The sequence below is a fragment of the Equus caballus genome, chromosome 30 (assembly GCF_041296265.1).
Source record: "Equus caballus isolate H_3958 breed thoroughbred chromosome 30, TB-T2T, whole genome shotgun sequence".
In the NCBI taxonomy this organism is placed as follows: domain Eukaryota; kingdom Metazoa; phylum Chordata; class Mammalia; order Perissodactyla; family Equidae; genus Equus; species Equus caballus.
Window position 1 is genome coordinate 14,452,998 of NC_091713.1, and position 25,736 is coordinate 14,478,733.

At 40.2% G+C, this 25,736-nt stretch overlaps 1 protein-coding gene across 2 annotated transcripts in view; it reads right to left on the reverse strand.

Annotated features, from left to right (window-relative positions):
- The window catches only part of KIF28 (kinesin family member 28), a 65,550-nt gene that overhangs the window by 23,552 nt on the left and 16,262 nt on the right, over window positions 1–25,736 (reverse strand). Inside the window, exons 3-8 of one of the 2 annotated variants that reach the window (XM_014738011.3) lie at window positions 16,095–16,298; window positions 12,526–12,561; window positions 8,256–8,480; window positions 6,757–6,911; window positions 3,157–3,268; window positions 1,393–1,460 (exon numbers count right to left, since the gene is read on the reverse strand). In XM_014738011.3, coding sequence (XP_014593497.3) covers window positions 1,393–1,460; window positions 3,157–3,268; window positions 6,757–6,911; window positions 8,256–8,480; window positions 12,526–12,561; window positions 16,095–16,298 — 800 coding nt within the window. Of the gene's footprint in view, window positions 1–1,392; window positions 1,461–3,156; window positions 3,269–6,756; window positions 6,912–8,255; window positions 8,481–12,525; window positions 12,562–13,720; window positions 16,299–25,736 lie in introns of both variants that reach the window. The other variant, XM_070255767.1, reaches the window with a different exon arrangement.

The window sequence follows — 25,736 nt, forward strand, 5'->3', positions numbered from 1 at the left end:
CTGTTAGCACCAGATTTGCATCTGATAAGCAGAGAGAAAGCGAACATTCTAGATATTACTGAAGGCAAAATTCGACCTAAAGATCTGAGCCTGTTGGGCAGATGCTGGAAGAAAACGTCTACCGGTGTGAAATGTTCCTGAGGCTGCACAGTGGAGGATGAGAACACAGGTATTTCTCACTTAAATGCAAGGGGCTCCCTCCCTCAGAGGAGAGCCAGGGAAAGACAGGAGAGGCGATCGCTTGGTGGCATAATAACATCTGCGATTTCTGAGCATCAAACACACGCCAGGCAGAACTCGGCCAGGAACGGTTCGTGCACCATCTCATATGGCCTTCACCCCAATGCTGTGAATAGGTATCCACCCCGTCAGTGTGAGAGGTCACTGAGGGTTGGGGAGGTCCAGGTCACACAGCTGGTGGGGCAGACACTGTCTGCAGCACAGGCCCTCAACTGGACAGGGACATATTAGAGTGGGCAAATGTTTTCATTTCCCATGGAACTCCAGCTGCCTGGAACGCAGGCCTGAGAATTCCAGGGTCCTGTCTGACCCGATGGGAGCCTTGCAGTGGTGGGTTCTCGTGTTTGCCCTGCGGTGGGAAGGAGGAGTGGTGGGGGCCTGCGGGAGAGTTTCTCTCCCTGGTTAGAGGCTCCCTCTCCCCATAGCCCACCTCCCTTTCTTAGAAGGGTCAGGAGAAGCAGGTTGGAATAAGCTCCAGATGCCTGCCTTGAAAAGCAGGAACGTGGCACAGCCACAGCCTCGCGCCAGGCTAACTGCAGGGGTTTGTTTCCTGGGCCAGTTGGATGGGAAGGAGCTGGCCATGATTGCCCCTCCCTGAGAAGAGACCTAGCCCTTCACGCCTATTCCAAAGCATCTAACCTGTATTATGGGGCCTAGAGAGATGAGAACCAACACAGAGAGAGCTGCAGGGCTGGTGACTGGGTGCCAGCCTCGGGGTTGCCTCTTACATGCTCAACTTCATCTACCGTTAGCATGAAGTCCCCTGCCTGCCGCTATGCTCTAGCCATGTCCCACGGGACTAAAGGAGAAATCCGTTAATACCCATGATATTCGGCAGCAAAATACAGGGAGACAGATAACTAACCACACCAGGGTTGGCATCAATGCTTTCTCCCATGGAAGTGAGCCCATGGCTCCTCCCCCATCCCAGACTGGAGTGACAGAACGGCAGGCTCAGGAGGGCCCTGAGGCCCCAGTTCTTTCTCCTCTTGTTTTATTTTCTCTCACTCCTCTCTCACCCATCATTTTGTTCTGCCTTCTCCTGGGCCTCTTCCCAAAACACCAACCCATTAAGTATAAGGGCACTAGAAGAGTTTGCCAGGGTTCGAACTTTTTAGACCCACTGTGGAGAATAAATATTCATAAACGTACCTTTCAGCATATCTTAATGTTGATAAAGTTTCCTCATAGCAGATGTCAGCTGGACTTATAGCTGCTATCTGTGAAAAATATCCCTTTCAGATTTTGTTATTTATATAGGGATTTATTGTTGTTGATATTATACAGCAAACATTCACAGAACGTCCTGTAATTTACAGTATTGTTCGAACTTTACAACTCAGACAGAAAACTGAGGCTTAGAGAAAAATAATACGCCCAAGGTCACACGGATAATAACTGGCAGAGCTGGAACTTGAACCAGCCCTGACTGACGTGAACAGCTGTGCTGCTGACCCCGGTGCCACACTGCCCTCTGCCCTGAGTCCCCAGCAGATTTGCTTAGGGATTGAGATCACAGGGGAGTGTGGCCACCGCAGAGACCCATAAAACTGCTCGTTACTGCGTAGCCACTTGCGTGGTTTCAAGTCTGGCTGTTGACTTTGGATTAATTGTTCAAGAATTCAGATGAGAAAACAAGCTTTTTGATGAGCTCGAGGTGGGCAGGGTCGCTGAGGGTGAATAGGAGGGGTGACTGTCCACATGGCAGCATGTAATCCACGGACCTGGAGGCCATGGTCCAGCACATAACAGCCTGGCGAATACTGCTTCATCTTTCTTTAGCTTCGTGGCTTTTAAAGCTTGTTCATTTCTATCACCTCATTTAATTCTCACAGCAGTATTTCCCAGTGGCTATTGTCATTATCTCCACTGTAGGAAGGGAGAAAGTGAGGTTTTAAGACGCTGAAACTGGGGTTGGAGCCATAGAGATTCCAGAGCTGGGATGTTGGCTTTGCGGATTCTCTTTTTCATTTGCCTCCTGAGATGATCCATGACCATCCCCCACCTCCTACCCACCACGTATTTTTTTGTTCAACATTCTAACTCCTCAGCCGGAGCCCCATCTTGCAGACCCGCAGTCGTCCTCTCAGGGGACTATGCCCACGTGGGCTCAGACCCGTCAGGTTTGATTCTGTAGTTCAGAGGGCACCTTATGGACTTCCTTGGATTCCAGGTTCTTGGGGGATGGCCCATTGAGGCCCACGGGTACTGACAACCAGCAAAACTTTAAAATGAAATATTTAAAAGTAGTTAGGCAAGATTAAATGATAAAGACTAGGGATGTGTTTTCCTGCACATTTTGGAGACAGGTGCATATAGCAGGTCCCCGCAGGGGGCGTGTCTCTCCTAACCAGGACAGCAGACCCAAGGTCAGTGCGAGGCTGGAGGCAGCATCCACCAGTTTTGCCCCTCCCTGCACACGAGGCTGAAGAGCAGAGAGCCCTGATTTTAACACATAGCACGTTATACCCACTTGGCAACACTCAACACTGAGTCTTGAAGTCTTTGCTGAGACGACACGATCCAGCCACTCTCTGGGCTACACCCCTGGCTCGTGTCTAACACGGTCAAAGTGATTTCCAGTCTTGCCATGAAATGACCACTGGTTAGAATAATATGATACGGTTAGTGTTATTTTTAAAATTGTATTAGTTTTTTCCTGATAATAAAAGTAATATATGTTGCTTGTAGAGAACCTGAAAACTACAGAAAAGAATATGAAAATTAGCAATATAGAAACTTGACTTGAACGTTGTGGTGGAAAGAGCTGCAGGAGTAATGAGACAACAGGTGAGAATGTGTGGTGTAAATGCAAAGTGCTGTATGAGTGGTATACGGAGAATAATTTCCATAGCAATAACAACAGCAATAATAACAGCTCAATCAGTCTGAAATGTTGTAAGAAAGTCACTTTACCAGAGTGGTCCTGCTGTTCCCACCCAGAGCGGACTGCAGCAGCTTGGTCAGAACAGAATCTCTGTAGGGGACGTGCAAGACTCTCTTCCCCATGGCTGCATCGGCCAGAGCACTGAACGAAAAAGGAAATACAAACTCAAAAAATGTATCCAGAAGAAACCTGCCTCCCTGGGGATAAGTCAGAACATGCTTCAAATCCTCTCTTTGACCCCATGGACCTGAGATGTGACTCTAAATAATACCCAATGGTTGAGACACCTTCTGTACACAGATGCAGAAGCAAGATGGCTACCCAGCACAGCCGCTGGCTCCCTCTCCAAGAACAACCCTGGAGAAATGATAATGAAAGAGGAGAGCCCAGATCTGAGGGACCAACACCCTAAAACCTGTGAGGAAAACCTAAAGAGCCTGCAGGCTATCGTGAATGTGTATAGAGAAGGGTTGTGATCTGAGGAAGAGAGTGACAGGCCATCAGCATAAAGACAGGTACGGGGAGTGGGTTGAAGTCCTTTTCTTGCCTTTTTCTCCTACTGCCTTAAGAAGAGCCCATGAAGTCAGGACCCCATATGACTACAGCACCAGAGTGAGAGTGAACGAGAAATAATTGTCTCAGTCCCCACCCCGTTCCAGGGGATTGCGAAGAAAGCAGAATCGGCATTGAAAAGAGAGGGGAAGAGGAAGGAAGAAATCCTACCTATGAGAAATTATAGTCACAAACAGAGAAATCTAAAAAATTAATGTAGGTGATTTGGAAAAGAAACAAAATGATCGTCTAGAAAGGAGTAAGCACAATATTTGAAATTAAAGACAACATGGATAGGTTTAACAGCAAATTAGACACTGCTATCATTGGAATTAGTAAAGTATAGTTCTGAAGAAATTATCCAGGTGGCAGCCTAAAGACATAAAGATGGGAAACAAGAAAGAAAGGCTAAGAGACATGGAGGACAGAGTGAGAAGTTCCAAATAGTCTGACTGAAGTTCCAGAAGAGAAAAGAGGGGAGAAATGAGCAGATGCAATATGCGAGAGATAACGGTTGAGAATTTTCCAGAGTTGACGAAAATCACTAATTGATAGAGTTATGGAGGCAATAAATCCATGCCCAAATGCAACATAATGAAGTTGGAGAACCCCTAAAAAGAAGAGTTTAAAAGTAGCTGGGGAAAAAGACATTATCTTCAAGGGAATCTCAATTAGACCAACAAAGAAAACAGGAGAATAGCATCCCTAATGAGCTGCAAGAAAATGCCCATCTAGAACTGTACACCCAGCAAAATTATCTTTCAAGGATGAGGGGAAAGACATTTCAACCAAACAAAAACTGACAGTTCACTGTCAGTAGATGATCACTAAAGGAAATTCTAAAGAATATACTTCAACCAGAAGGAAACTGATCTTAGAGAGCAGCTCTAAGGTTTAAGAAGGGATAAATAATTTTAAAAACGGATAAATGTGGATGAATACTGTGGAAAAGAGTAATAATAATGTCTTTTGGGGTTAAAGAAGAAAAGAATTAAAATACTTATCAACAATTACAGATGCAGAATAGAGATCCTTGTATTATCCAGGAAGAGGATATAGTATTTATTATATTTAGACTTTCACCAACTGAACAGATTAAAGAGCCAAGAAACAGTTAGGCAGATATTGAATTTTGGTATGTAACAGAGGTAGTATAGAAAATCGCTGGGGAGTGTAGGGACTATTCAACAAATGTAAGTGGAAGAATTGGTACTCTATAAGGAAAAAGTAATGAAAAGGATGCCTACCTTACACTACACACAGAGTTCAACTCCAGACAGATAGGAGCTTAAGTCTAATGTTGGTAGATATCTTTGTGGCTCTAGTTTTCTTAAACAAGACACAAAAAATGCAAAACATAATTCGTAACCATAACTTCTGCTCATAAATAGGCACCCTAAAGAAAGTGATAAGCCAAGCTACCAACTGGGGGGAGATATTTATAGTACATATACTTGAAAAAGAGAAATAAAAAATATGTAAAGAATGCAAGTCAATGAAAAAGACCATAACTCAATAGACTAATTGGGAAACACCTAAGAGGAGGTATTTTGAGAGGAAACATACTGCTAATAAACATATCAAATGATGCTCCAACTTGCTAGTAACCAGGAATATCAAGACCATAATAAGATATATTTACACCCATTTAGTTGGTAAATATCAAGAAACCTGACAATACCAAGCCGTAGAAACGATGTGGATTAATGGAATTTCTTATACATTACTGCTGGGAATGTAAATTGGTCCAAACATTTTAGAAAACAATTTATCACCATCTTGAAAAATTAGGTATTTACACAACTTTATACATAACAACTTCAGTTCTTTGTCTATACTCAAAAGAAACTTTAGTATATTGATACCTAGTGATTTGTACAAGAATGTTCATAGCAGCACTGTTTGTAACAGTGAAAAACAGAAACCTGTGAACAATCAAAATGCCAAACAGGAGAATGAATGAATAAATTGTGGCATTTGCCCACAATGAAATACGACATAATAATGAAAAAGAATTAACAACTACGACTGCAACAACATGGAGGCATGTCACAGACACAACATTTAGCGAAAGAAAGTAAATGAGCTCTAGCCACATAAAACATGGGTAGATATTGTTAGTAATGTTGAGTCTAAAAGCAAATCCCAGCAATTCTACTCTTGAGTATATACTTAAGAGGAATGAGTAATGATCTTCCCCAAAGTGTGTGTGCAAGAATATTCGTAGCAACTTTATTCAGAGTAGTCAAAACCTGGAAACAAACTAAATGTCCATCAATAGGAGAATGGATAAATAAATTGTGACATGAAAAAGGGACTATTAATTGCTACATGAAACAACATGGGTTAGTCTCACAGACGCAATCCTTAGTGAATGAAGCCAGGTGCAAAAGACATTGACCTCATATAAATGATCACATTTATATGAAAATCAATACAGTTAGGCAAAACCAATCTTTGGTGACAAGATCAACTTATTTTGCTGGGAGTAAAAGCCTTGGAGGGGGTATGGGGGAGCCTTCTGGGTTTTGGAAATGTTCTATATCTTGATCTGATAGTAACTGCATAGATATATACATGTATAGAAATTCATTGAGGTGACATTTAAGATTTATGCATTTCATGTAATTTATACCTTAATAGCTTAAAAAAAGAGTAGGTCCAGAAGACAATATAATATTTTACCCTTTTTATAAACTTCAAAAATGTGTCACTAAATAATAATATTGACACGGGATAAAATAAGAAAGAATGAAAGAAAGATGGGAGGGAGGGAAGGAAAGTAGAAGGCAGGGATGGACAGAGAGAGAGGATAAACATAAAATTCAAGATGGTGGTTATCTCCAAGGGGAGCATTGGAGAGGAATACCAACTACTTCCTGGCTTGGGTGGTGGTTTTATTACTGTCTATTATTTTATTAAAAAACAATCAATTATTTTAAAATAAAACATATGGGAAGACCAGGCATGAACCAATGATGACAGTGGGTCATAAACCAAGGGTTATGATTCATCTAATTTTTGTTATCTGTGGTCATTTTACGGCACAAATAAATACTTATCAGCTGATTATTTACCTGATAACATTTCCTAAATTGGTTAAACTTAAGTTAACTCGTGATCCTTCCCTCAGTCTGTCTCCTTCGGATCCTGAAGATTTCTGCCTTTCACTTCCTGCTAAATCCACCAGATTAATACTGGATTGTTTGGTGAGCTCTCTGTCGAGGAAAACCTGTGGGAAAGCACCAGTCATGCTCTTAGAGTGGTAGCAGGCTACATATGAGGTCAATCTAGTCTACCTTTAAAATTTCTGCGGGGGGGCCAGCCCTCCCGCCGAGTGGTTGAGTTCGCGTGCTCCGCTTCGGTGGCCCAGGGTTTCGCCAGTTCGGATCCTGGGTGTGGACATGGCACCGCTCATCCGGCCATGTTGAGGCGGCGTCCCACGTGCCACAACTAGAAGGACCCACAACTAAAAATACACAACTATGTACCGGGGGGCTTTGGGGAGAAGGAAAAATAAAATCTTTAAAAAAAGAAAACAAAACAAATAGCAGGGCAAACCATTTATAAAGTTTATGAATTTCACTACCGTTGTAAAATCAAGTGAATGGCACTAAAAAGTTGACAAAGATCTTTAAAATGCGGTGTCTTATTTAAGCCTCCCAACACCCCTGTGAGTACAGCTACTCGTCTCATTTTACAGAAGAGGAAACTGAGACTCGGGAAGGGAAAGTTATTTCTCAAAGCTTCAAAGTTGGTAAACAAAGAGCCATACAAGGTCCAGTGTTTTTCCACTATTCCTGGTAAGAGCAGGACAATCTTCATTTATTACTATTTTATCTATTACTTGCTGTGGCTTAGGGACGGAGGTGGTGAGATTGTAGCTAACTGTAACATTTACCCAGGCTTTGTGAATAACCATTTCTGACTCAAACTGGGGATATTGTAGACATCACTTGCTGATACCCACCAAGGAGGATGGAGGAGAAAAGTGTGCTCTAGTTTATCAAAGATTCTAGTTAGTGGAGAGTTACATGGATGACCTGGTTTCAAAGACTTTATTTTGGTACTTTCAAATATCTGAAAGGTACTTCAGCATCTGTTGGTTCCCTAGGCTTGTGGATCTGAAAGCTGGTCATCACTCTGTTGGTGATGCACAGAAAGGCTACTGGAAGAGTTCTCCATGATGAACCATGGAGTTGCACTCAGATCTCCAGTGTGATCAGCTTGGGGTAAAAATTCATTCCTAAGAGCATGGACTTTACTTGAGGGAAAGCAGCCTTTAGTCCCATGGGCACTTCTGGGATCTGTGGACTTTGCTACAGCCCCACCATTAGTAATGGGCCCACTTATGCCATGGTGGTGCATGGACGTGGTGGGAGGTAGGAAAAGGGCAAATGCCTCTCTTTCTCCTGTTTCTGACCCTATAGTGTATGGTGGGAAGTGGCCACCCAAGTCCATAGGTCAAATCTGAAAGGATCTCGTAATACTCACCAGCCCGTTACGCTACTGGGAACCCTTCCCAAGGGCCACCCTTGGTAGGGGATCAGGACAGTGGCATTCACTAGAACCTCACCTGCTTGAACTGAATGGTAATGACCATGTGCGATCGGCTGCTGCTGGCGTTCATGTTGGTCGAAGCCGTGGTCCTTATTCTCGTTCCTTGTTCCATCAGCCTCTCGATTTGTGCATAGTTCTCACAAGGCACTGACTTCAGACCATCCACATAAAAGCCCAGCTGCTGGTCTTCTCTTACTTTTAGGCCTCCAGGTTTCTTGGTTCTAGACAGCAGATCTCTTACCTGAGGAAAAGAGAACAAATAACGGAGACTTCAGAGAGGCAGGGATTTTTGTTTACTTCGCTGGTATGTCTCTGCCTAGAATATATGAGGTGCTCAATAAATGTTTATTGGATGAATGAATAAATGTTAAATTTCCGTAGGTGCTAGACAACCTCATAATTTAGCTAAGAAAGAATCAGAGAAATGGGAGGCAAGAAAATATGAAAACCTGTTGTAATTAGTGAAATCAGAAGCACAATTTTTTTTAGAAATTCAGTGTATTGTTTTAAGTACACACCTAAAGCACTCCAACCAGACCATGAACTGCCTTAGCGTGGGACCATGTCTTTTTACTAGTAAATCTCAGCAGAGTTCCTGACACACAGCAGGCACTCAGTGAATGCTTGTTGAGAGAATGGGGTAACGAGCCAGGCTGACAAACAGTGCTGCATACATGGCATGTAGGGTATCGAGGGAACTGCTTTTGTGGCATGAGAAAACATTTTAGGAGGTGGCTACAGTTGTCTGACTTTAAAAGGGGGCTTCTAAAGCTTTTGTGCTTGAAAACACGGTTCTCTTATTAACGTAAATATTCTCCTAGCAATCTCGTTCACTCATTTGTTAGCAACTCCTTTGTGGATAATATAAAAATAAGTCATCCTAGCCTCTTTCCGAATTATCAGAAATTTTGTATTACAAAGTAATGAAGTCCCACTTTCCTGAGAACAGGGATAAAAGAAAATAAAAATAACTAGAAGTTAGTAACATTCAAAGTATGTAATGGAAGCAGAGGACCCGTTCTGCCCAGGTTAGATGCCATCATCCTGCATCTCTACCGCCACGGGGAACGTTCAGCCCAAACACCAGTTTGCTACAGCCAAACCCAGCAAGAGAATCCGGGTAGTTCTTCGGATCTTATTATTGTTGGAGACTTGGGTGATGTCACACTCAGACAGTGGGCTCAGGGAAAAGCCCATGTCACCTCTGCCCGCAAAAAGCCGCTTCTGACAAGATGAAGTAGGGTCATGGTACGGGGGCCTGGGAGAGTCAGAGGCCCGCCAGGGGGTAGTCGGGGTTAGACGGTGTAGACAGATCTGGGCTGGGAGTCAGAAGACCTGGGTGCTTAGTCCTGGCTCCGCCTCCAAACTGGGAGAGTTTTGGAAACTCTTACATTCCCAGTTTTCTCCTCGTAATGGGAGGGGGATGGATTAAATGATCTCTAAGACCTCCCCCAGCTCGACCTTTCTATGGCTTTAAGTCCTAGAGTCAAGACAAGATCCCAAATTGAAGTCTGGGCACAATTAGGATGGTGGACAGAACGGCCAGAGACAAGGGAACATCAAAAAGAGACAACTCTGCCTTAGCTGGGAAGCCTGTTCCATAACTTCCGCTGAGTCGCATAAACTGTAGGAAGTCGAATCAGGCTGGAGATGCAGGTGAATAAAGCTCAGTAGAAAAATGTAAGTAGGTTTGTTTGGCTGGGCTGGAAGTGTAGGGGCCCAGAGACAAGGGCAGAGCCTGGACAGGGACCGTCCAGGCTGTACCTGGAGATTGAACTGATGCTTCTCACAAGACCTGCATCACTCACCTAGGCTCTGGTGAGACTCTCCCGGCTCTGCCTCTACGTGGTGCTGCTTCAAATCCAACTTCACTCTGCTGCTAGAGAAATCTTCTAAAACCCCAATCTGATGACCTTATTCCCCTATCCAAAATCCTTCCTTCATCCTCCATTGCCTACGAGACGACGGCCCTTTACTTTTTGGCAACCTATGTAGAGTTTCACCTCCTGATGCTTCCCCCTTCACCTCCCCCCACGTCCCCAACTCGCTGCACAGGGCACTCTCTGTTCCCTTAACTGCCGCGTACTTCCATAGGTCCTGGACTTGTTCATAGTAATCCTGCTGCCTAAAGTGCCCCTATTTGCACTCACCACGCTCAACTCATCCACTGCATCACCAAACTCGTAAACATCTTTCAAGGCCCATTCTAACTCCTCTGTTGACAAACAACAAACATCCCAGGCAGTATCAGTCACTCCCTCTTCTACGCCTTTCTTTTTTTTTGAGGAGGAGGAGGATCAGCCGTGAGCTAACATCTGCTGCCAATCCTCTTCTTTTTGCTAAGGAAACCTGGCCCTGAGCTAACATCCATGCCCATCTTCCTCTACTTTATATGTGGGATGCCCACCACAACCTCGCTTGCCAAGCGGTGCCGCGTCCACACCCGGGATCCGAGCCAGCGAATCCCAGGCCGCCAAAGCAGAACGTAGGAACTTAACGGCTCCGCCACCAGGTCGGCCCCGCCTCTTCTACACCTTTCTTTTCACCACTCGTGCAGCACATATAGTATTTCATTAAAGTTTGGAGCAGGTGTTTTATCTTCCACCAAACTTCTCCCTGGCAGGAATCGCGTCTTAGGTTTTATTCATCCTCAGAATCTGGTATGATGTCTGAAATATTAACGATATCTAACACACTTCACTTTAATTGACTGTTGAAGTACCTGATGGAAAAACACCAGCGACTCATAGAATACAAGACGTGAAAAGGTTCTTAGGATGTCCCGTGTTCTTATTTCAGAGATGAGAAAACAGAATTCCAGAGAGAGCATCGTGGTAAACAGGTATCAGTAGGGAGACCACAGCGAGACCCCGCTCCTCGCAGTCTTCCCCACAAGAACCCGGTCATAAAGGAAGTAAAGTTTCCTCCTCAAGTTATTGGTGTGAAAAAGGAGCCGTACTGTCTTCCAAGCTCACAGACTTGAAAGAAATCAAAACTTAATCAGTGACTTTAACATAATAACCCGTTTGAATTTACTGTTAACTTTCAGTGGTAATAAATGACTCAGGGAAACATACAAGAAACACATGGATATTCTCTCTCCTTAATATAAAGAGAAAATCACTGACAGATTTATTGCCTTAATAATATGTATTTAGTGACGATTAAGTGCAAGGCTGTAGATACTGCTTGGAGTTACACAAAAACTATTAGGATGTGGTCTCTGCCCAAGAGAAACTTACAATTACAGATGCCTTTGTCGACCTATCCCGTCAGCAAACACTAGGGAGTGCCCTTTCTAAACTAAATCCTGCTCTAAGTGCAACAAATCGTGCTTTCAGGACTCACAAGGAAACCATTACCTGTTTTGAGGACACAAATATGTAAATAAAATTTTACAGTATAATAAATGCAAAAAGGAAAGGGCAGAATGAAAGAACATTTGCTGACTATCCAGTATTTTCCAGGCCCTGCATTAGAAATTCAGAATTTAGTGTATCTTAGTGTGTTTCCTTTATGTCTTATTTTAAATTCTCTTTCATAAATGAGCAGACCGAGCTCTTAGAGTGATTTGCCAAAGCCACACAGCTAGTAAATGAGAGAACTGGGGTTTGAAACCACGTTCTTTCTATTTCTAGGAGTATACAAACTATAGCCTTGGGCCCAATTCAGCCCGCCACCTGTATTTGTATGATCCTTGAGGTAAGAAGGTTTTTCACATTTTGAAATGACTGAAAAAAGTCAAAAGAGAACTATTTCCTGACAGGTGAAAATTATGTGACATTCAAGCTTGAGTGAAGTCCTTTAAGTCCTGTTCTATGGCACACAGCCCGCTTACCCTCACGGCGTCTGTGGCTGCTTCTGTGCTGCCGTGGCAGAGCTGAGGGGATGCAACAGAGATGCTATGGCCCTCGAAGCCTAAAATATTCACTTTGTGGCCCTTTGAAGAAAAACCTTTTTACAACACTGTGCTGACTGGAGCCACCTGCCTCAGGACGTGTAGAGGAGCTGATATTTGAACTGGATTTGGAAATTTAGTGGTTTCTTTAAGGGCAGACATGTTCGGGAAAGGAAGGTTCATTCTATGTGGCTGAAGCATAGATGTGTGAAGATAAAGGAACACAAAATGAAGTTGGACCTAAAATGAGGTTGGTTAGGGCTGGACAGTCAAGGCCAGGCTGGAGTTGTGACGTCGTCTCTGGGATGGGTGAAGGGGAGCCCCTGATCCTTATTAAGCTGCTGAGCGTCACTCAGATTTGTGTGTCAGAAAATAGAATCACTCTTACCTGTTCATTGTAAATTTCCAGCATACTGAATGTAACCTGCGCAGAAAAGAACATAAAGTAAATTAGATTCTCTTGAAACAATTATCTTTGAAAAAATTTAATATGAAAACAACATAATGTCCAACAAAGGAAAGCTAATATTAAGTATAGTAAAGCTCTATTTTACATGCAATATGAGATTCTCAAATAATCATTTTAATGATATGAAGTTTTCAATATAAATTAAAAACAGATACAAGACTGTGTGTTTGTGTTTCAGTCTCAACTGGGAACAGAAAAAGGTGTTCTTCATTATTCACTCTCCAACTTTAGCCTCCTGTGCTTTTGGAACACTGCTAGCCAAGTGTGCACCTCTTAAACAGGAGAGTGGAGGAATCTGAACGACTCTAGTCTAGAGAAAAGGCCCTAAGAGACCAACATTTTCCGCCATCATCCCGCACCTCTGAAAAAGCTGGCTTGTCTGTTAGTCACCCTGTGTGTCTTGACAGTCAAACCTCACGTACCCAGAGCTTCCAGCTAGCTTCAGAGTGTCTCATGATTTAAAATAAACAAATGGCCAAAGATGAGCAGACGAGGAAAGTCTCCAATTTGAAAGAGAGATCAAAACAAACAAGAGAAAAAAGGAACTCAGAGAAAACAGACAATGCAGAGAGTACAAGAAAACATTTTTCAAAGCCCTATTAATAATAGCTTCAGAGAGATAAAGAATTATATCCATGACAAAACAGGATGCTATTAAAAAGGAACAACCAGAGAATAAGAGTGTTTGTAAATTAAACAAATAAAAGATAGCCAGAAGAAAATTGTAGTAGAAGGGCTATGAAATATAGTTGAGGGAATCTTCTAGAATGCAGAAAAAAAGACCAACAAATGGAAAACAGGAAGTAAGAGAATAAAATCAGAACATTAGTACAAGAGGTCCCAAATCCAATGAATAAGAGTTCCAGACATGGAAAACAGAAGAAACAGAGGGAAGAACGTTGTAAAAGAAACAGTGATAGAAAAACTTCCCGGAATTGAAGGGCAGCAATCTCCAGATTGAAAAGGATCCACTGAGTGTCCAGCATGATGAGTGAAAAAAGGCTCACACTCAGGCACATCAGAACATCGAGCATAAAGAGAAGATCCTAAAAGCTGAGAGAGAAGTTGGCAATCCAAAAGGTCACATACAAAGAACTGGGAATCAGAATCTCACCAGACTTCTCAGCTGCAACACTGGAAGTTAAAAGATGATGGAGTGATGTCCTCAATATTCTCAGAGATCTGAATTCTATTCCAGACAAACTGCAGTCAAGTGTGGAGGTAAGAAAAGATATTTTCAGCTATGCGAGGATGCAAACAATGTACCCTTGATGCACATTTTTCTAAAGAAGTTGCATCAAAAGGAGAGGGTAAACCAAGACAGGGAATATATTGGATCTGGTTGTCTGAGGCACTAACAAAGAAGAATGTTGAAATAAGGTTCCAGAATGACAGTTTCGCAGTAGCCTTGGAGAAACACTGCTCCAAACTGTGGCAGGAGAATAAAAGACTCTTGCTGATTGAGACACCCCCATCCCCCCCAAAAATAATGGAACTCATAAGTTGAGTGTATGGAAAATATTTTTAATAGGCAGGTGACAGTGGTTTGGAGCATTCAGAAAAACAGAGAGAGAGATTTGTAGAAACTAGACATACACACAAGAGGCAGTTCAGAACTCGAAGAAAAAGTGTAGAAAGGATGTATGTATTACTTGGCTCAGCAGTGAACAATATTTGCACAACTGAAATGCTAAACACTACTGATTTAACCAAACTTACTAACAATGCAGGGGGTGTGTGGGAAAAAGTATCGTGGTGGGGGTGTTAGCACGACAGAGTGAAATTCTCTTCTGCCATGGTGGGAAGAGAGTAGGTATGTCTAAAAATATTTCTCTAAAAAAAGATAACCAAAATTATTTTAAAATATGGAGATAGAGACTAGGGCCAACAGCTAAAGAGTTGAAGAAGGTGACCTGTGGGGTGGCATGGGAAGGGGAGGAGGGACAGGCAGGAGACCGGTGGTTTCCATTATAAGCCTCTCAGGACCATTTTTTAAAGAGCTCTGTTGAGAGATGACAGACATATCACACAGTTCACCCATTTAAAGCGTGCAATCCAATGGTCTTCAGTATATTCACAGAGCTGTGCAACCATCACCACAACTACATTTAGAGCACTTGGTCTCCCCATAAAAGACACCCATTAGCAGTCACTTCCCATTCTCTACCTTCTCCCCTCCTCTGCCCCCCGTGCCAGCCCTAGGCCATCACTAATGTACTTTCTGTCTCTGTAGATTTCCCATTCTGGCCATTTCATATAAATGGAATCAAATAATATGTGATCTTTTGTGTCTGGCTTCTTTCACTTCGCACAATGTTTTCAAGGTCCATCCATGTTGTAGCATGCATCAGATGTTATGTTCCTTTTTTCTGATGAGTAATATTCCACTGGATGGACATACCACATTGTATTCATCCATTCATCAGTTGATGGACATTCAGGTTGATCCTACTTTTTGGCCACTGTGAATATGTTGCTGTGGAATATTCCTGGATAAGTTTTCATGTGGATATAGGCTTTCCTTTCTCTGGCTTTTATCGTTTTTAAATGATACTTGTATTACTTTGATAAACTTTTAATTAAAATATTAGAAAGAAATATACTGAAATGTTAATAGTATTTAGTTGGGTGATTATGAGTAATTTCTGTTCTCTAACTTGAATGCATTATTTTTAAAATCAGAAAAAAGATAAAAAAGATGATGCAATGTTGACTTTTCATAACACAAATTTAAACTCTTCTGCCATTTAGAGGAAGCAGAAACAAACTATGCTTACAGGTATTTATTCACATTTTGTCATTTTTTTTTTAAGATTTTTAAATTCTTCCTTCTTCTTCCCAAAGCCCCCCAGTACATAGTTGCATATTTTAGTTGTGGGTCCTTTAGTTGTGGGCCACCAAAGCAGAGAGTGTGAACCCCACCACTCGGCCATGGGGCCGGCCCCCTTTACTGTCATGTTTCAAAGCTAATTACATTAATGTTTACTCACCATCTTGAAAATGTCACCAACCTTCAATGAATCTAAAATTCAGTCTTGGGCTTTCTATGCTGGGGCAATTGAGAAGCTATACTGGGACACTTAAGAAACAAAATAACATTCTTTATTTAGGAAAAAATCAGTAAATTAAGATGGCAACACACCCACAACCTTGGTAGAAGAGGGAAGCAAAGGAAACGTAGACTTGAGTCAGCCAGGGTTTTGTGTTACAAGCCTCAATAAGAATCCCCTGTTAGTATTAGGATTGAAGATGTCTACTTCTACGATACTCAAAATGCCTTCAAAAGTATTTCCCTGAGTTTGTCTCCATAGAACCAGAAAAATTCAATGTTTTATTTAGCTGTGACTCGATTTTGTAAACGTGTAAAGATTTCGGTATGGAAAATTAACATTATCCTAAAACAGAGATGCCTATAACTTCCATTTGGGGTGGGGGAGTTCCAACATGAAAAAACTTCTTTAAGGAAGGGATGCTAGAATAATACATACCTGGTATTCTTGGTTTCTCTCTCGGTTCTCAATTGCTTGAAAGAGCTCTTCACACACACTCGGAATGAGACCCTTGTTTGCACCAAACCCAATCATGGAATAGCTCTTTCCAGAGCCGGTCTGGCCATAGGCCAGGAGGGTAGCATTATAGCCTTGCCAAGCACTGTCCAGAATTCCCCCACCAAGATCACGGAAGACATCTCTCTGGAAAGAAGATGGCAGGCATCGTGTTCAGCTCAGGCTTTTCATAATACGCTTAAAATCTAATATTCTGGTTTAATGAATTCCACCTTCATTAGTATCATAGGACTGACTTGAAGTGTAACTCAGATGCTGCCTTAGAACCAATGGAATAAAGCTGGAAACCAAAAAGAGATTTATCAATTTGGAAAACACTGATAATGGTGGATGACCATGGATCTTCCACTAGGTAGCAGCCATCAACAATGAATTTGCGTAATTTACAGACTTGCCCAAGCGTAGGCTAAAGTCTTTAAAATTCAGCAATTATGGTGCTGGCCCCGTGGCCAAGTGGTTAAGTTCACGCTCTCTGCTCCGGCAGCCCAGGATTTCGCCAGTTCGAAGCCTGGGATGCGGACATGGCACCACTCATCAAACCATGCTGAGGCGGCATCCCATATGCCACAACTAGAAGGACACACAACTGAAAAATACACAACTATGTACTGGGGAGCTTTGGGAGAAAAAGTAAAAAATAAAATCTTAAAAAAAAATTAAAAATAAATAAATAAAATTCAGCAATTGGACAAAAATTTCAAGGCATCAAGGGGCAGAAACAAGTCAGAGCGTTTTCTCCTTTTTCTTTACCCTTTAATCCAAACAGTAACAACACAAAATTCCCATGGTAATTTTAGCCCTGTGCTGTTGAACTCTTCTTTTTTCACAAGACCCAGCATTTCTGAAGCATTTCTCCAACACACACATATGCACGTGCACACTTTCTTTTTAAGTGGGAGACACAGGCGCTTGTGCCCACAATTGCTTGAAGGAGAGGGTGTGAGCTGGCTCTCTTGCTATCAGGGCCATGGCCATAGCCAGCAATAATTCTCTTATTTGAGGCTGTTTTAAAAGTACATTCTTCTCTACTCTCTAATAGCAATAAAACAGTAGTAAGCGTTACTCATTTGTTACAATATGTACATTTGTGTGATTTATATAATTTTTTATTTCTGAGAAAGATACAGATACCAACTTAGTGTGATTTATATAAGGACAGTAGATGCAACAAATTTTCTTAAATATTCATTTCTTATGAGAAAGGAATAAAAATTATTATATTACAAGTGTTAGGGGAGCTCCAGGCCTAAAACGTGGAATTTAACCAGTGGTTTCCCAGAACATTGTGGTCATACTTCTACCAGAAAAATGTATTTATATGACGACTATCTACGCTGCCTTAGGAGCTATTAGCTTAGTACAGTAACTAGTTTTGCTGTCTTTTCTTCTCTGTGCTAGCTAGAAATTTGGGGAAATATTTTTATTGTCAATTTTTATGGATTGAAAACTTCAAGCAAGTAATACAGAACTTCATGAAATAAAATCCTGGAGAATAGACTCATTCTATAAATTTTGTTAGCTGTACAGTTTTTCTGTAGTTTTCCATCGAAATGTCTTTGAGGATCAATTATCTGTATATCAGATAAGCCAAGACATCATAGAACTACATTTCTAATTTCTTCCTACTCACCATCCTATAATCAACTATGTGAAATGTGTCCCTACACTGCAGTGTGTGAATTCCGCAGTATCTTAATAGGCGGTTAGCAAAAAATAGATGGTTATCGTCATTTGGGGATGAGAGGAAAAGCTGTTGACAAAGATAATCAGATTTCTTTACAGCGTAATTCTTGCATTCTTTTAAAACTATCTTTTTATAAACTGAGATAGAATTGACATATAACATTGTACTAATTTTTTTTAATTCATAATTTTTTTCCTTCTTCTCCCCAAGGCCCCCAGTACATAGTTGAATATTCTGGTTGTGAGTGCCTCTCGTTGTGACATGTGGGACGCCGCCTCAGCATGGCCTGATGAGTGGTGCTAGGTCTGCGCCCAGGATCCAAACCAGGGAAACCCCAGGCCACCAAAGCAGAGTACGTGCACAAACTTAACAACTTGGCCATGGGGCCAGCACCACGTTGTATTAATTTTAAGCGTACAACATAATGATTTGATATATGTGTATTTTTGCAAATGATCACCACAATAAGTTTAATTAATATCCATCACCTCATATAGTTACAAATTATTTTTTCTTGTGATGAGAACTTTTAAGATCTACTTTCTTAGCAACTTTCACAGTATACTGTACAGTATGATTGACTATGGTCACCATGCTGTACATTGCATCCCCAGGACTGATTTATTTTATAGCTAGAAGTTTGGACCTTTTGACTCTCTTCACCCATTTCACCCACTCCCCACTCCCCACTCTGGCAACAGCCAATTTGTTCTTTGTATCTAGGCTCTCCTTTCTTTTTAAATGTAAGTATAGTTGACAGACAATATTACATTAGTTTCAAGTGTAGAATCTCCTTTTTTTGTTTTTTGCTTTTAGATTCCATATATAAATGAGATCATACAGTATTTATCTGTCTATTTGACTAATTTCACTAAGCATAATGCCCTCAAGGTCCATCCATGTTGTCGCGAGTGGCAAGATTTTCTTCTTTTTTATGGCTGAATAATATTTCATTGTACATATATATATATACACTACATTTTCTTTATCTATTCATCCATCGATGGACGCTTAGGTTGTTTCCATGTCTTGGCTATTGTAAATAATGCTGCAGTGAACATGGGGGTGCAGATACCTTTTCAAGATAGTGATTTGGTTTTCTTCAGAAAAACACCTAGAAGTCGGATTGCTGGATCATATGGTAGTTTTATTTATTTATTTTTAATTTTTTCCTTCTTCTCCCCAAAGCCCCCCAGTACATAGTTGTATATTTTAGTTGTGGGTCCTTCTAATTGTGGCATGTGGGACGCCACCTCAGCATGGCCTGATGAGCGGTGCATAGGTCTGCAGCCGGGATCTGAACCAGCCAACCCCCGGGCCGCCAAAACAGAGCATGCAAGCTTAACCACTCGGCCACAAGGCTGGCCCCCTATTTTCAATTTTTTGAGGACCCTCCATACTGTTTTCCATAGTGGCTGCACCAATGCACTTTCCCACTAACAGTGCAGAAGGGCTCCACATCCTCTCCAACACTTCTCTTGTCTTTTTGGTAACAGCCATGCTAACAGGTGTGAGGAGACAGCTCATTGTGGTTTTGATTTGCATTTCCCTGATGATTAGTGACTTTGAGCGCCTTTTTATGTACCTGTTGGCTATTTGTATGCCTTTTTTGGAAAAATGTCTACTTAGTCCCTCCGCCTATTTTTTAATCAGATTGTTTGGTATTTTTCTATTGAGTTGAATGAGTTCTTTATATATTTTGGATACTAACCCCTTATCAGGTATATGATTTGCAAATATTTTCTCCCATTCCATGTGTTGTTGATGGTTTCGTTTATGTACAGAAGTTTTTTGGTTTGATGTAGTCCCATTGGTTTATTTTTGCTTTTGGTGTCAAATCCAAAAAAATCATTGCCAAGACTGTTGTCTAAGAGTTTGTCACCTATGTTTTTTTCTGGGAGTTTTATGGTTTCAGGTTGGACGGTCAAGTCTTTAATCCATTTTGAGTTAATTTTTGTGAGTGGTGTAAGGAAGGGTCCAGTTTCATTGTTTTGCCTGCGGCTGTCTGGTTTTCCCAACACCATTTATTGAAAAGACTATCTTTTCCTCCTTGCATATATTTGGTCGCTTTGTTGTAAATTAATTGACCATATATACGTGGGTTTATTTCTCAGTTCTTCAGTCTGTTCCATTGATTGATGTGTCCACTTTTATGCCAATACTATGATGCTGTTTTGATTACTATAGCTTTGTAATATTGTTGGAAATCAGAAAGTGTGGCGCCTCCAGCTTTGTTCTTCTTTCTCAAGATTTCTTCAGCTATTTGGTGTCTTTTGTGGCCCCATACAAATTTTAGGATTTTTTGTTCTATTTCTGTGGAAAAATACCATTGGAATTTTGATAGGTACTGCATTGAATCTGTTGATTGCTTTGGGTGTTATGGACATTTTAACAATATTACTTCTTCCAAGCCATGAGCGCAGAATATCTTTCCATTTATTTGTGTTATCTTCAATTTTCTTCATCAATGTCATAGTTTTCAGTGTAGAGATCTTTCACCTCCTTGCTTAAATTTATTCCTTGGTATTTTATTCTTTTTGAAAAAAACTATCTTTATTGAAGTACAATTAATATTCATTAAATTCATTCATTTAAAGTATACAGTTTCATGAGTTTTGACATATGTGTTTGGCCATGTGATGACCACTACAATTAAGACTTTTTTTAATTTTTAATCATTTCGAGAAGTTCCTTTGTGCCACTTTGCACTCAGGCCCCTCCTCCATCTTTAGCCCCTGGCCATTAATGGTTTACTTCCTGCAACTGTAGTTCCGTTTTTTCTAGAATTGCCATTTAACTGGAATTGTACAGTGTGTAGCCTTTTGTATATGATTCCTTTCACTTAGTACAATGCTTTGAGATTCATCTATGTTGCTGCATGTAATCATGAGTTCCTTTTACTGATGAATTATGTTCTATTTTATAAATATATCACAATTTTATTAACCATTCACAAGTTGATGGACATTTGAGTTTCTAGTTTGGGACTCTTACATATAAAGTTGCCATAGACATTTGCATACAGGTGTTTGTGAGGACGTATTTTTATTTCTCTTGGAATTGCTAGATTGTATGGTTAAGTATATGCTTAAATTTTAAAGAAACTGCCTGGTTTCTAAAATAACTGAAACTTTTTACATTGCCATAAGCCCTATATTCCAGTTGTTCCACATGCATATTGTGAGGGACTGGCATTGGCCACCCCAAGATATGTCTCTTTGGCATGAGGATTATTTGGGGCTGGTTACTTTTAATAAACTCGGACAGGGAAGGAGGCTCTGAGGAGTGGAACTTGCTTACCCTTTGTTAAGAAACATTTACATTGTAAGGGAAATCTCCATCTGTAAAGTTGTCTCCCTCTCTACCAGGAACAAGGGGGATGACCTTATCTCTAGAAACTCCTGTCAATACAGAATGCAAGGACTTAAATCTGCATAATAATCTTATTCCTGTTTACTGTGTTTGTCTGGTAACCTCCTGTAACTGACTCCCCCCAGTCATTAGCTGAAGATGATATTTAAGGTGGTGGTTTCAGCCATTTTGGCGAGTTGCTCAGCTTGCCTGAGCTTCTCCCATGTATACACGTTATAAAGCTTTGTTTAATTTCTCCTGTTATTCTGTCTCATGTGAATTTAATTCATTCTCCGGCCAGAAGAACCCAGAGAGGGTAGAGGAAATGTCTTCCTCCCCTACACTATCAACACTTGGTATTATCAATTTTTAATTTTTCCATTCTCATGGATGTGCAGTATTATCTCATTATGGTATTAATTTGCATTTCCCTAATGACTAATGAAGTTTTACATTTTTTCATTGGCTTTTGGTAATTTCTCTATCTTCTTTGGTAAAGCCTCTGACCAAATCTTTTGCCACTAAAAAAATTGACTTTTTTCCCCTTTTTATTGTAGGAATTCATTAAATATTTTGGACACTTTATCAATATACGTTTTGCAAATATTTTCTTTGTGGCTTGCCTTTTCATGTTCTTACTGATATCTCTCAAAGAGCAAAAGCTGTTTTTTTTTAATGTCTCACTTATCAAATATTTTCTTCTATAGTTTGTGTCCTATCTAAGACATCTTTGCCAAATCTGAGATCATGAGAATTTCATCCTATCCTTTCTTTTAGAGGTTCTAGAATTTTATCTCTACTCATTAGGTCTGTGATCCGCTTTGAGTTCATTTTGTGCATGGTGTGAGGAAAGGATAAATGCTCATGTTTTTCCATACAGATCTCCAATATCTCCAGCACCACTCGTTGAAAGATTTTATTTTTGAAGAACTTTGTCACCTGTATTAGTTTGCTGCGGCTTCCATACAAATTACCACAAACTGGGTGACTGAAAACAACAGAAATGTATTCTCTCACAGCAATGGAGGCCAGAAATCTAAAATCAAGGTGTTGGCGAGGCCGTGCTCTCTCTGCAGGCTCCAGGCAAGAATCCTTCCTAGGCTCCTCCTGGCTTCTGGTGGCTCCCAGCAGCCCTTGGTCCTCCTTGGCTTATAGCTGCGTTACTCTAGCCTGCCTCCATGATCACGTGGCGTCTCCCCGTGTGTCTTTGTGCCCAAATTTCCCTCTTCTTACAAGAATTGGATTTGGGGCCCACTCTAATCCAGTATGGCCTTATCTAACTAACTACATCTGCAAATATCCTATTTCCAAAAAGGTCACATGCCGAGATTCTGAGTGGACGTAAATTTTGGGGGAACTCTTTTCAACCCATTATCAGACCTTTGTGAAGAAACAGTTGATGATATATGAAGATCCATTTCTGGACACTTTATTCTGTTCCATTGACCTATTTCGCTATCTTTTAGCCAATACCACACTGTCTTGAATACTGTAGCTCTATAGTGGATTTTAAATTCTTCAACTTTATTCTGTTTCAAAATAATTTGGGCTATTCTAAGTCCTTTCCAATTCCATTTAAATTATTGAAATAGTGTATATTTCTACAAAAAATTACTGCTGGGATTTTGATTAAGATGGCTTTGAATCTATTGATCAATTTGACTTCTCAATAATATTCAATCTTCTGACTCATTTAAGTTTTCCTTTCAGTAATGTTATAAAACTATAAAGTGTACAGCTTTTGCACATATTTTGTTAAATTTATCTTTAAAGTATTTCATGTTTTTGATGTTGTAAATATTTTTAAATTTCAACTTCCAGTTGTTCACTGCCAGCATAGAGAAATACTATTAATTTTTGTATATTGACCTTGCCAAACACATTTATTAACTATAGTAGCTTTTATTTTGTAGATTCCTTAGAGTTTTTTACACAGATAATCATGTTACCTGCAAATAGTTTTGCTTTTTCTTTTTCAATCTGCTTATCGTTTATTTCCTATTAATTGCCTTATTGCCCTGGCTAGGACCTGAAGTAAATACTGTATAGAAATGATGAAATTGGACCTCCTTGCCTTGTTCCCAACCTTAGGGGAACACATTTAGTGTTTCACCATCAAATGTGATGTTATGTATGTATTTTAGGGAAGTTCTATTTATAGGAAGCTCTCTCCTATTTTAAGTTTGCTGAGAGATTTTATCATGATTGGGTGTCCGATTTTGTCAAATACTTTCTCTGTATATGATCACGTATTTTTTTTCCTCCTGTATTCCATTCATTTGATCAATTACATTGATATTCAAATATTAAAACCGATCTTACATTCCCAGGAAAAGTCCCACTTGATAGAGATGTTTTAAAAATATATTGTGGGATTCTATTTGATAAAATTTTGTTAATTTTTGTGCCTATGTTCATGAGGGATATTGGTCTGTAGTGTTTTTGTAATATCTTTGGCTGGTTTTGGTGCAATAGTGGCCTCAAAAAGTGTATATTCTTCTTCTATCATTTGCAAGATTTTTAAAAAAATTTCTTTCCTTGGTAGAATTCACAGCAAAGGCATCTGGGCATAGAGTTTTCTTTGTGAGGAGATTTTTAACTATAAATTCAATTTCTTTAATAGATATAGGGCTACTTGAGTTATCGATTTCTTTTTATGTGAACTTCAATAGCTTATGTCCACTTTATCTGTGTTGTTAAATTTACTGGCATTAAGTTGTTCGTAATATTCCCTTATTATCTTTTTAGGTCTGTAAGATCTGCAGTAATGTCCCTCTTTCATTTCTCATCTTGGTACCTTGTATCTTCCTTCCCTTGATCAGTTTGGCTAGAGGTTTATCAATTTTATTGATCTTTTCAAAGAACTAGCTTTTGGTTTCATTGATTTTTCTCTATTTTACTGTTTTACATTAATTACTGTTCTTATCTTCCTTATTTCTTCCTCTGCTTGCTTTGTGTTTAATTTGCGCTTCTTTTTCTAAATTCTTAAGTGGATGCCTAGAATGTTAATTTGAGATTTTTCTTCTGCAACAAAAATCATTTAATGCTATAACATTTCCACTAAGCCCTGGTTTAGCTGCCTCCCCTAAATTTTGATAGATGTTTTGATTTTCATTCACTTCAAAATATTTACTAATTTCCCTTGTGGTTTATTTCTTTTTTTTTTCTCTCTCCCCAAAGCCCCAGTGCCTGGTCATATATCCTAGCTGTAAGTGCTTCAAGTTCTTCTACACGGGATGCCTCCACAGCATGGCTTGACGAGTGGTGTGTAGGTCCACGCCCAGGATCCGAACCGGCGAACCCTGGGCCACCGAAGCAGAGTGCATGAAATTAACCACTTGGCCATGAGGCTGGCCCCCTGGTTTATTTCTTGACCTATGGATTATTTAGTACTCTATTATTTTCTAAATAATTGTGGATTTTCCTAGTATCTTTCTGTCATTTTTCTAGTTTAATTCCACTGTGGTCAGAGAACATACTTTGTATGATGTCAGTTATCTTACATTTTTTGAGACTAGTTTTATGATTTGGAATATGGTCTATAATAATGAAAGTTCCATGTTCATTTGAAGAGAATGTGTACTGCTGTGGTTGGGCTGGGGTAGCAGAAGTGTTCTATAATTGTCAATGAGGTTGATAGTGCTGTTCTGGTCTTCTGTGTTACTACTGATTTTGGTTATTTGTTCTATCCATTATTCAGAGAGGGATGATGAAATCACCAATCACAGTTGTAGATTTGTCTATTTCTCCTTCAATTTCTATCAGTTTCTGCTTTAGGTACTTTGAAGTTTGTTATCAAGTGCATCCCCATTGAGGATGGTATGTCTTCTTAATGAATTGATTACTTTCTCATTATGAAATTTTCCTTGTTCGGAAGTTTCCTTTGTGTGATGTAAATATAGCCTCTGTGGTTTTCTTTTTCTTAGTGTTTACATGGTAGGTATCTATTTATATTTAAATTGGGTTTCTGTAGACAGATGAGAGTTGGATCGTACTTTTCCTATCAAATATGATCATCTCTGATGTCTAATTGGCATGTTTATTTACATTTGAGATAATAATCGATAATAATCTCTCGATAATAATTGAGATAATAACTGGCAGTTAAATCTACTATCTTGCTATTTGCATTCTACTTATCTCGTGTACTCTTTGGTTTTTCCCCCCTCTTTTCCTGCCATATTTTGGATTGAGTTTTTCATAATTCCATTTCCCTCAATTGACTCATTAGTTATATTCTATTTGATTGATGTTTTTTATTATAGTTCTAGGATGGAGGTTCTGAAAGTGCATTCTGGGGTCCATGAGATCCTTTCAGTGAGTTTGTGAAGTCAGAAATATTGGCAGAGGGTATTTTTAGGGGTGGTTTAATAAGGTTATAATCTTTGGGCTGAATTTTTAGAGGCAAGCAGTCAGACAAGGAGAACAGAGAGAAAGCGTTGGGGGGATGATCAGAGCCTCAGGGACCAGTGGGGTCATCTAAGCACACAGGTCATTGGAGTCACAGAAGGAATGGGGGGAACAAAAAC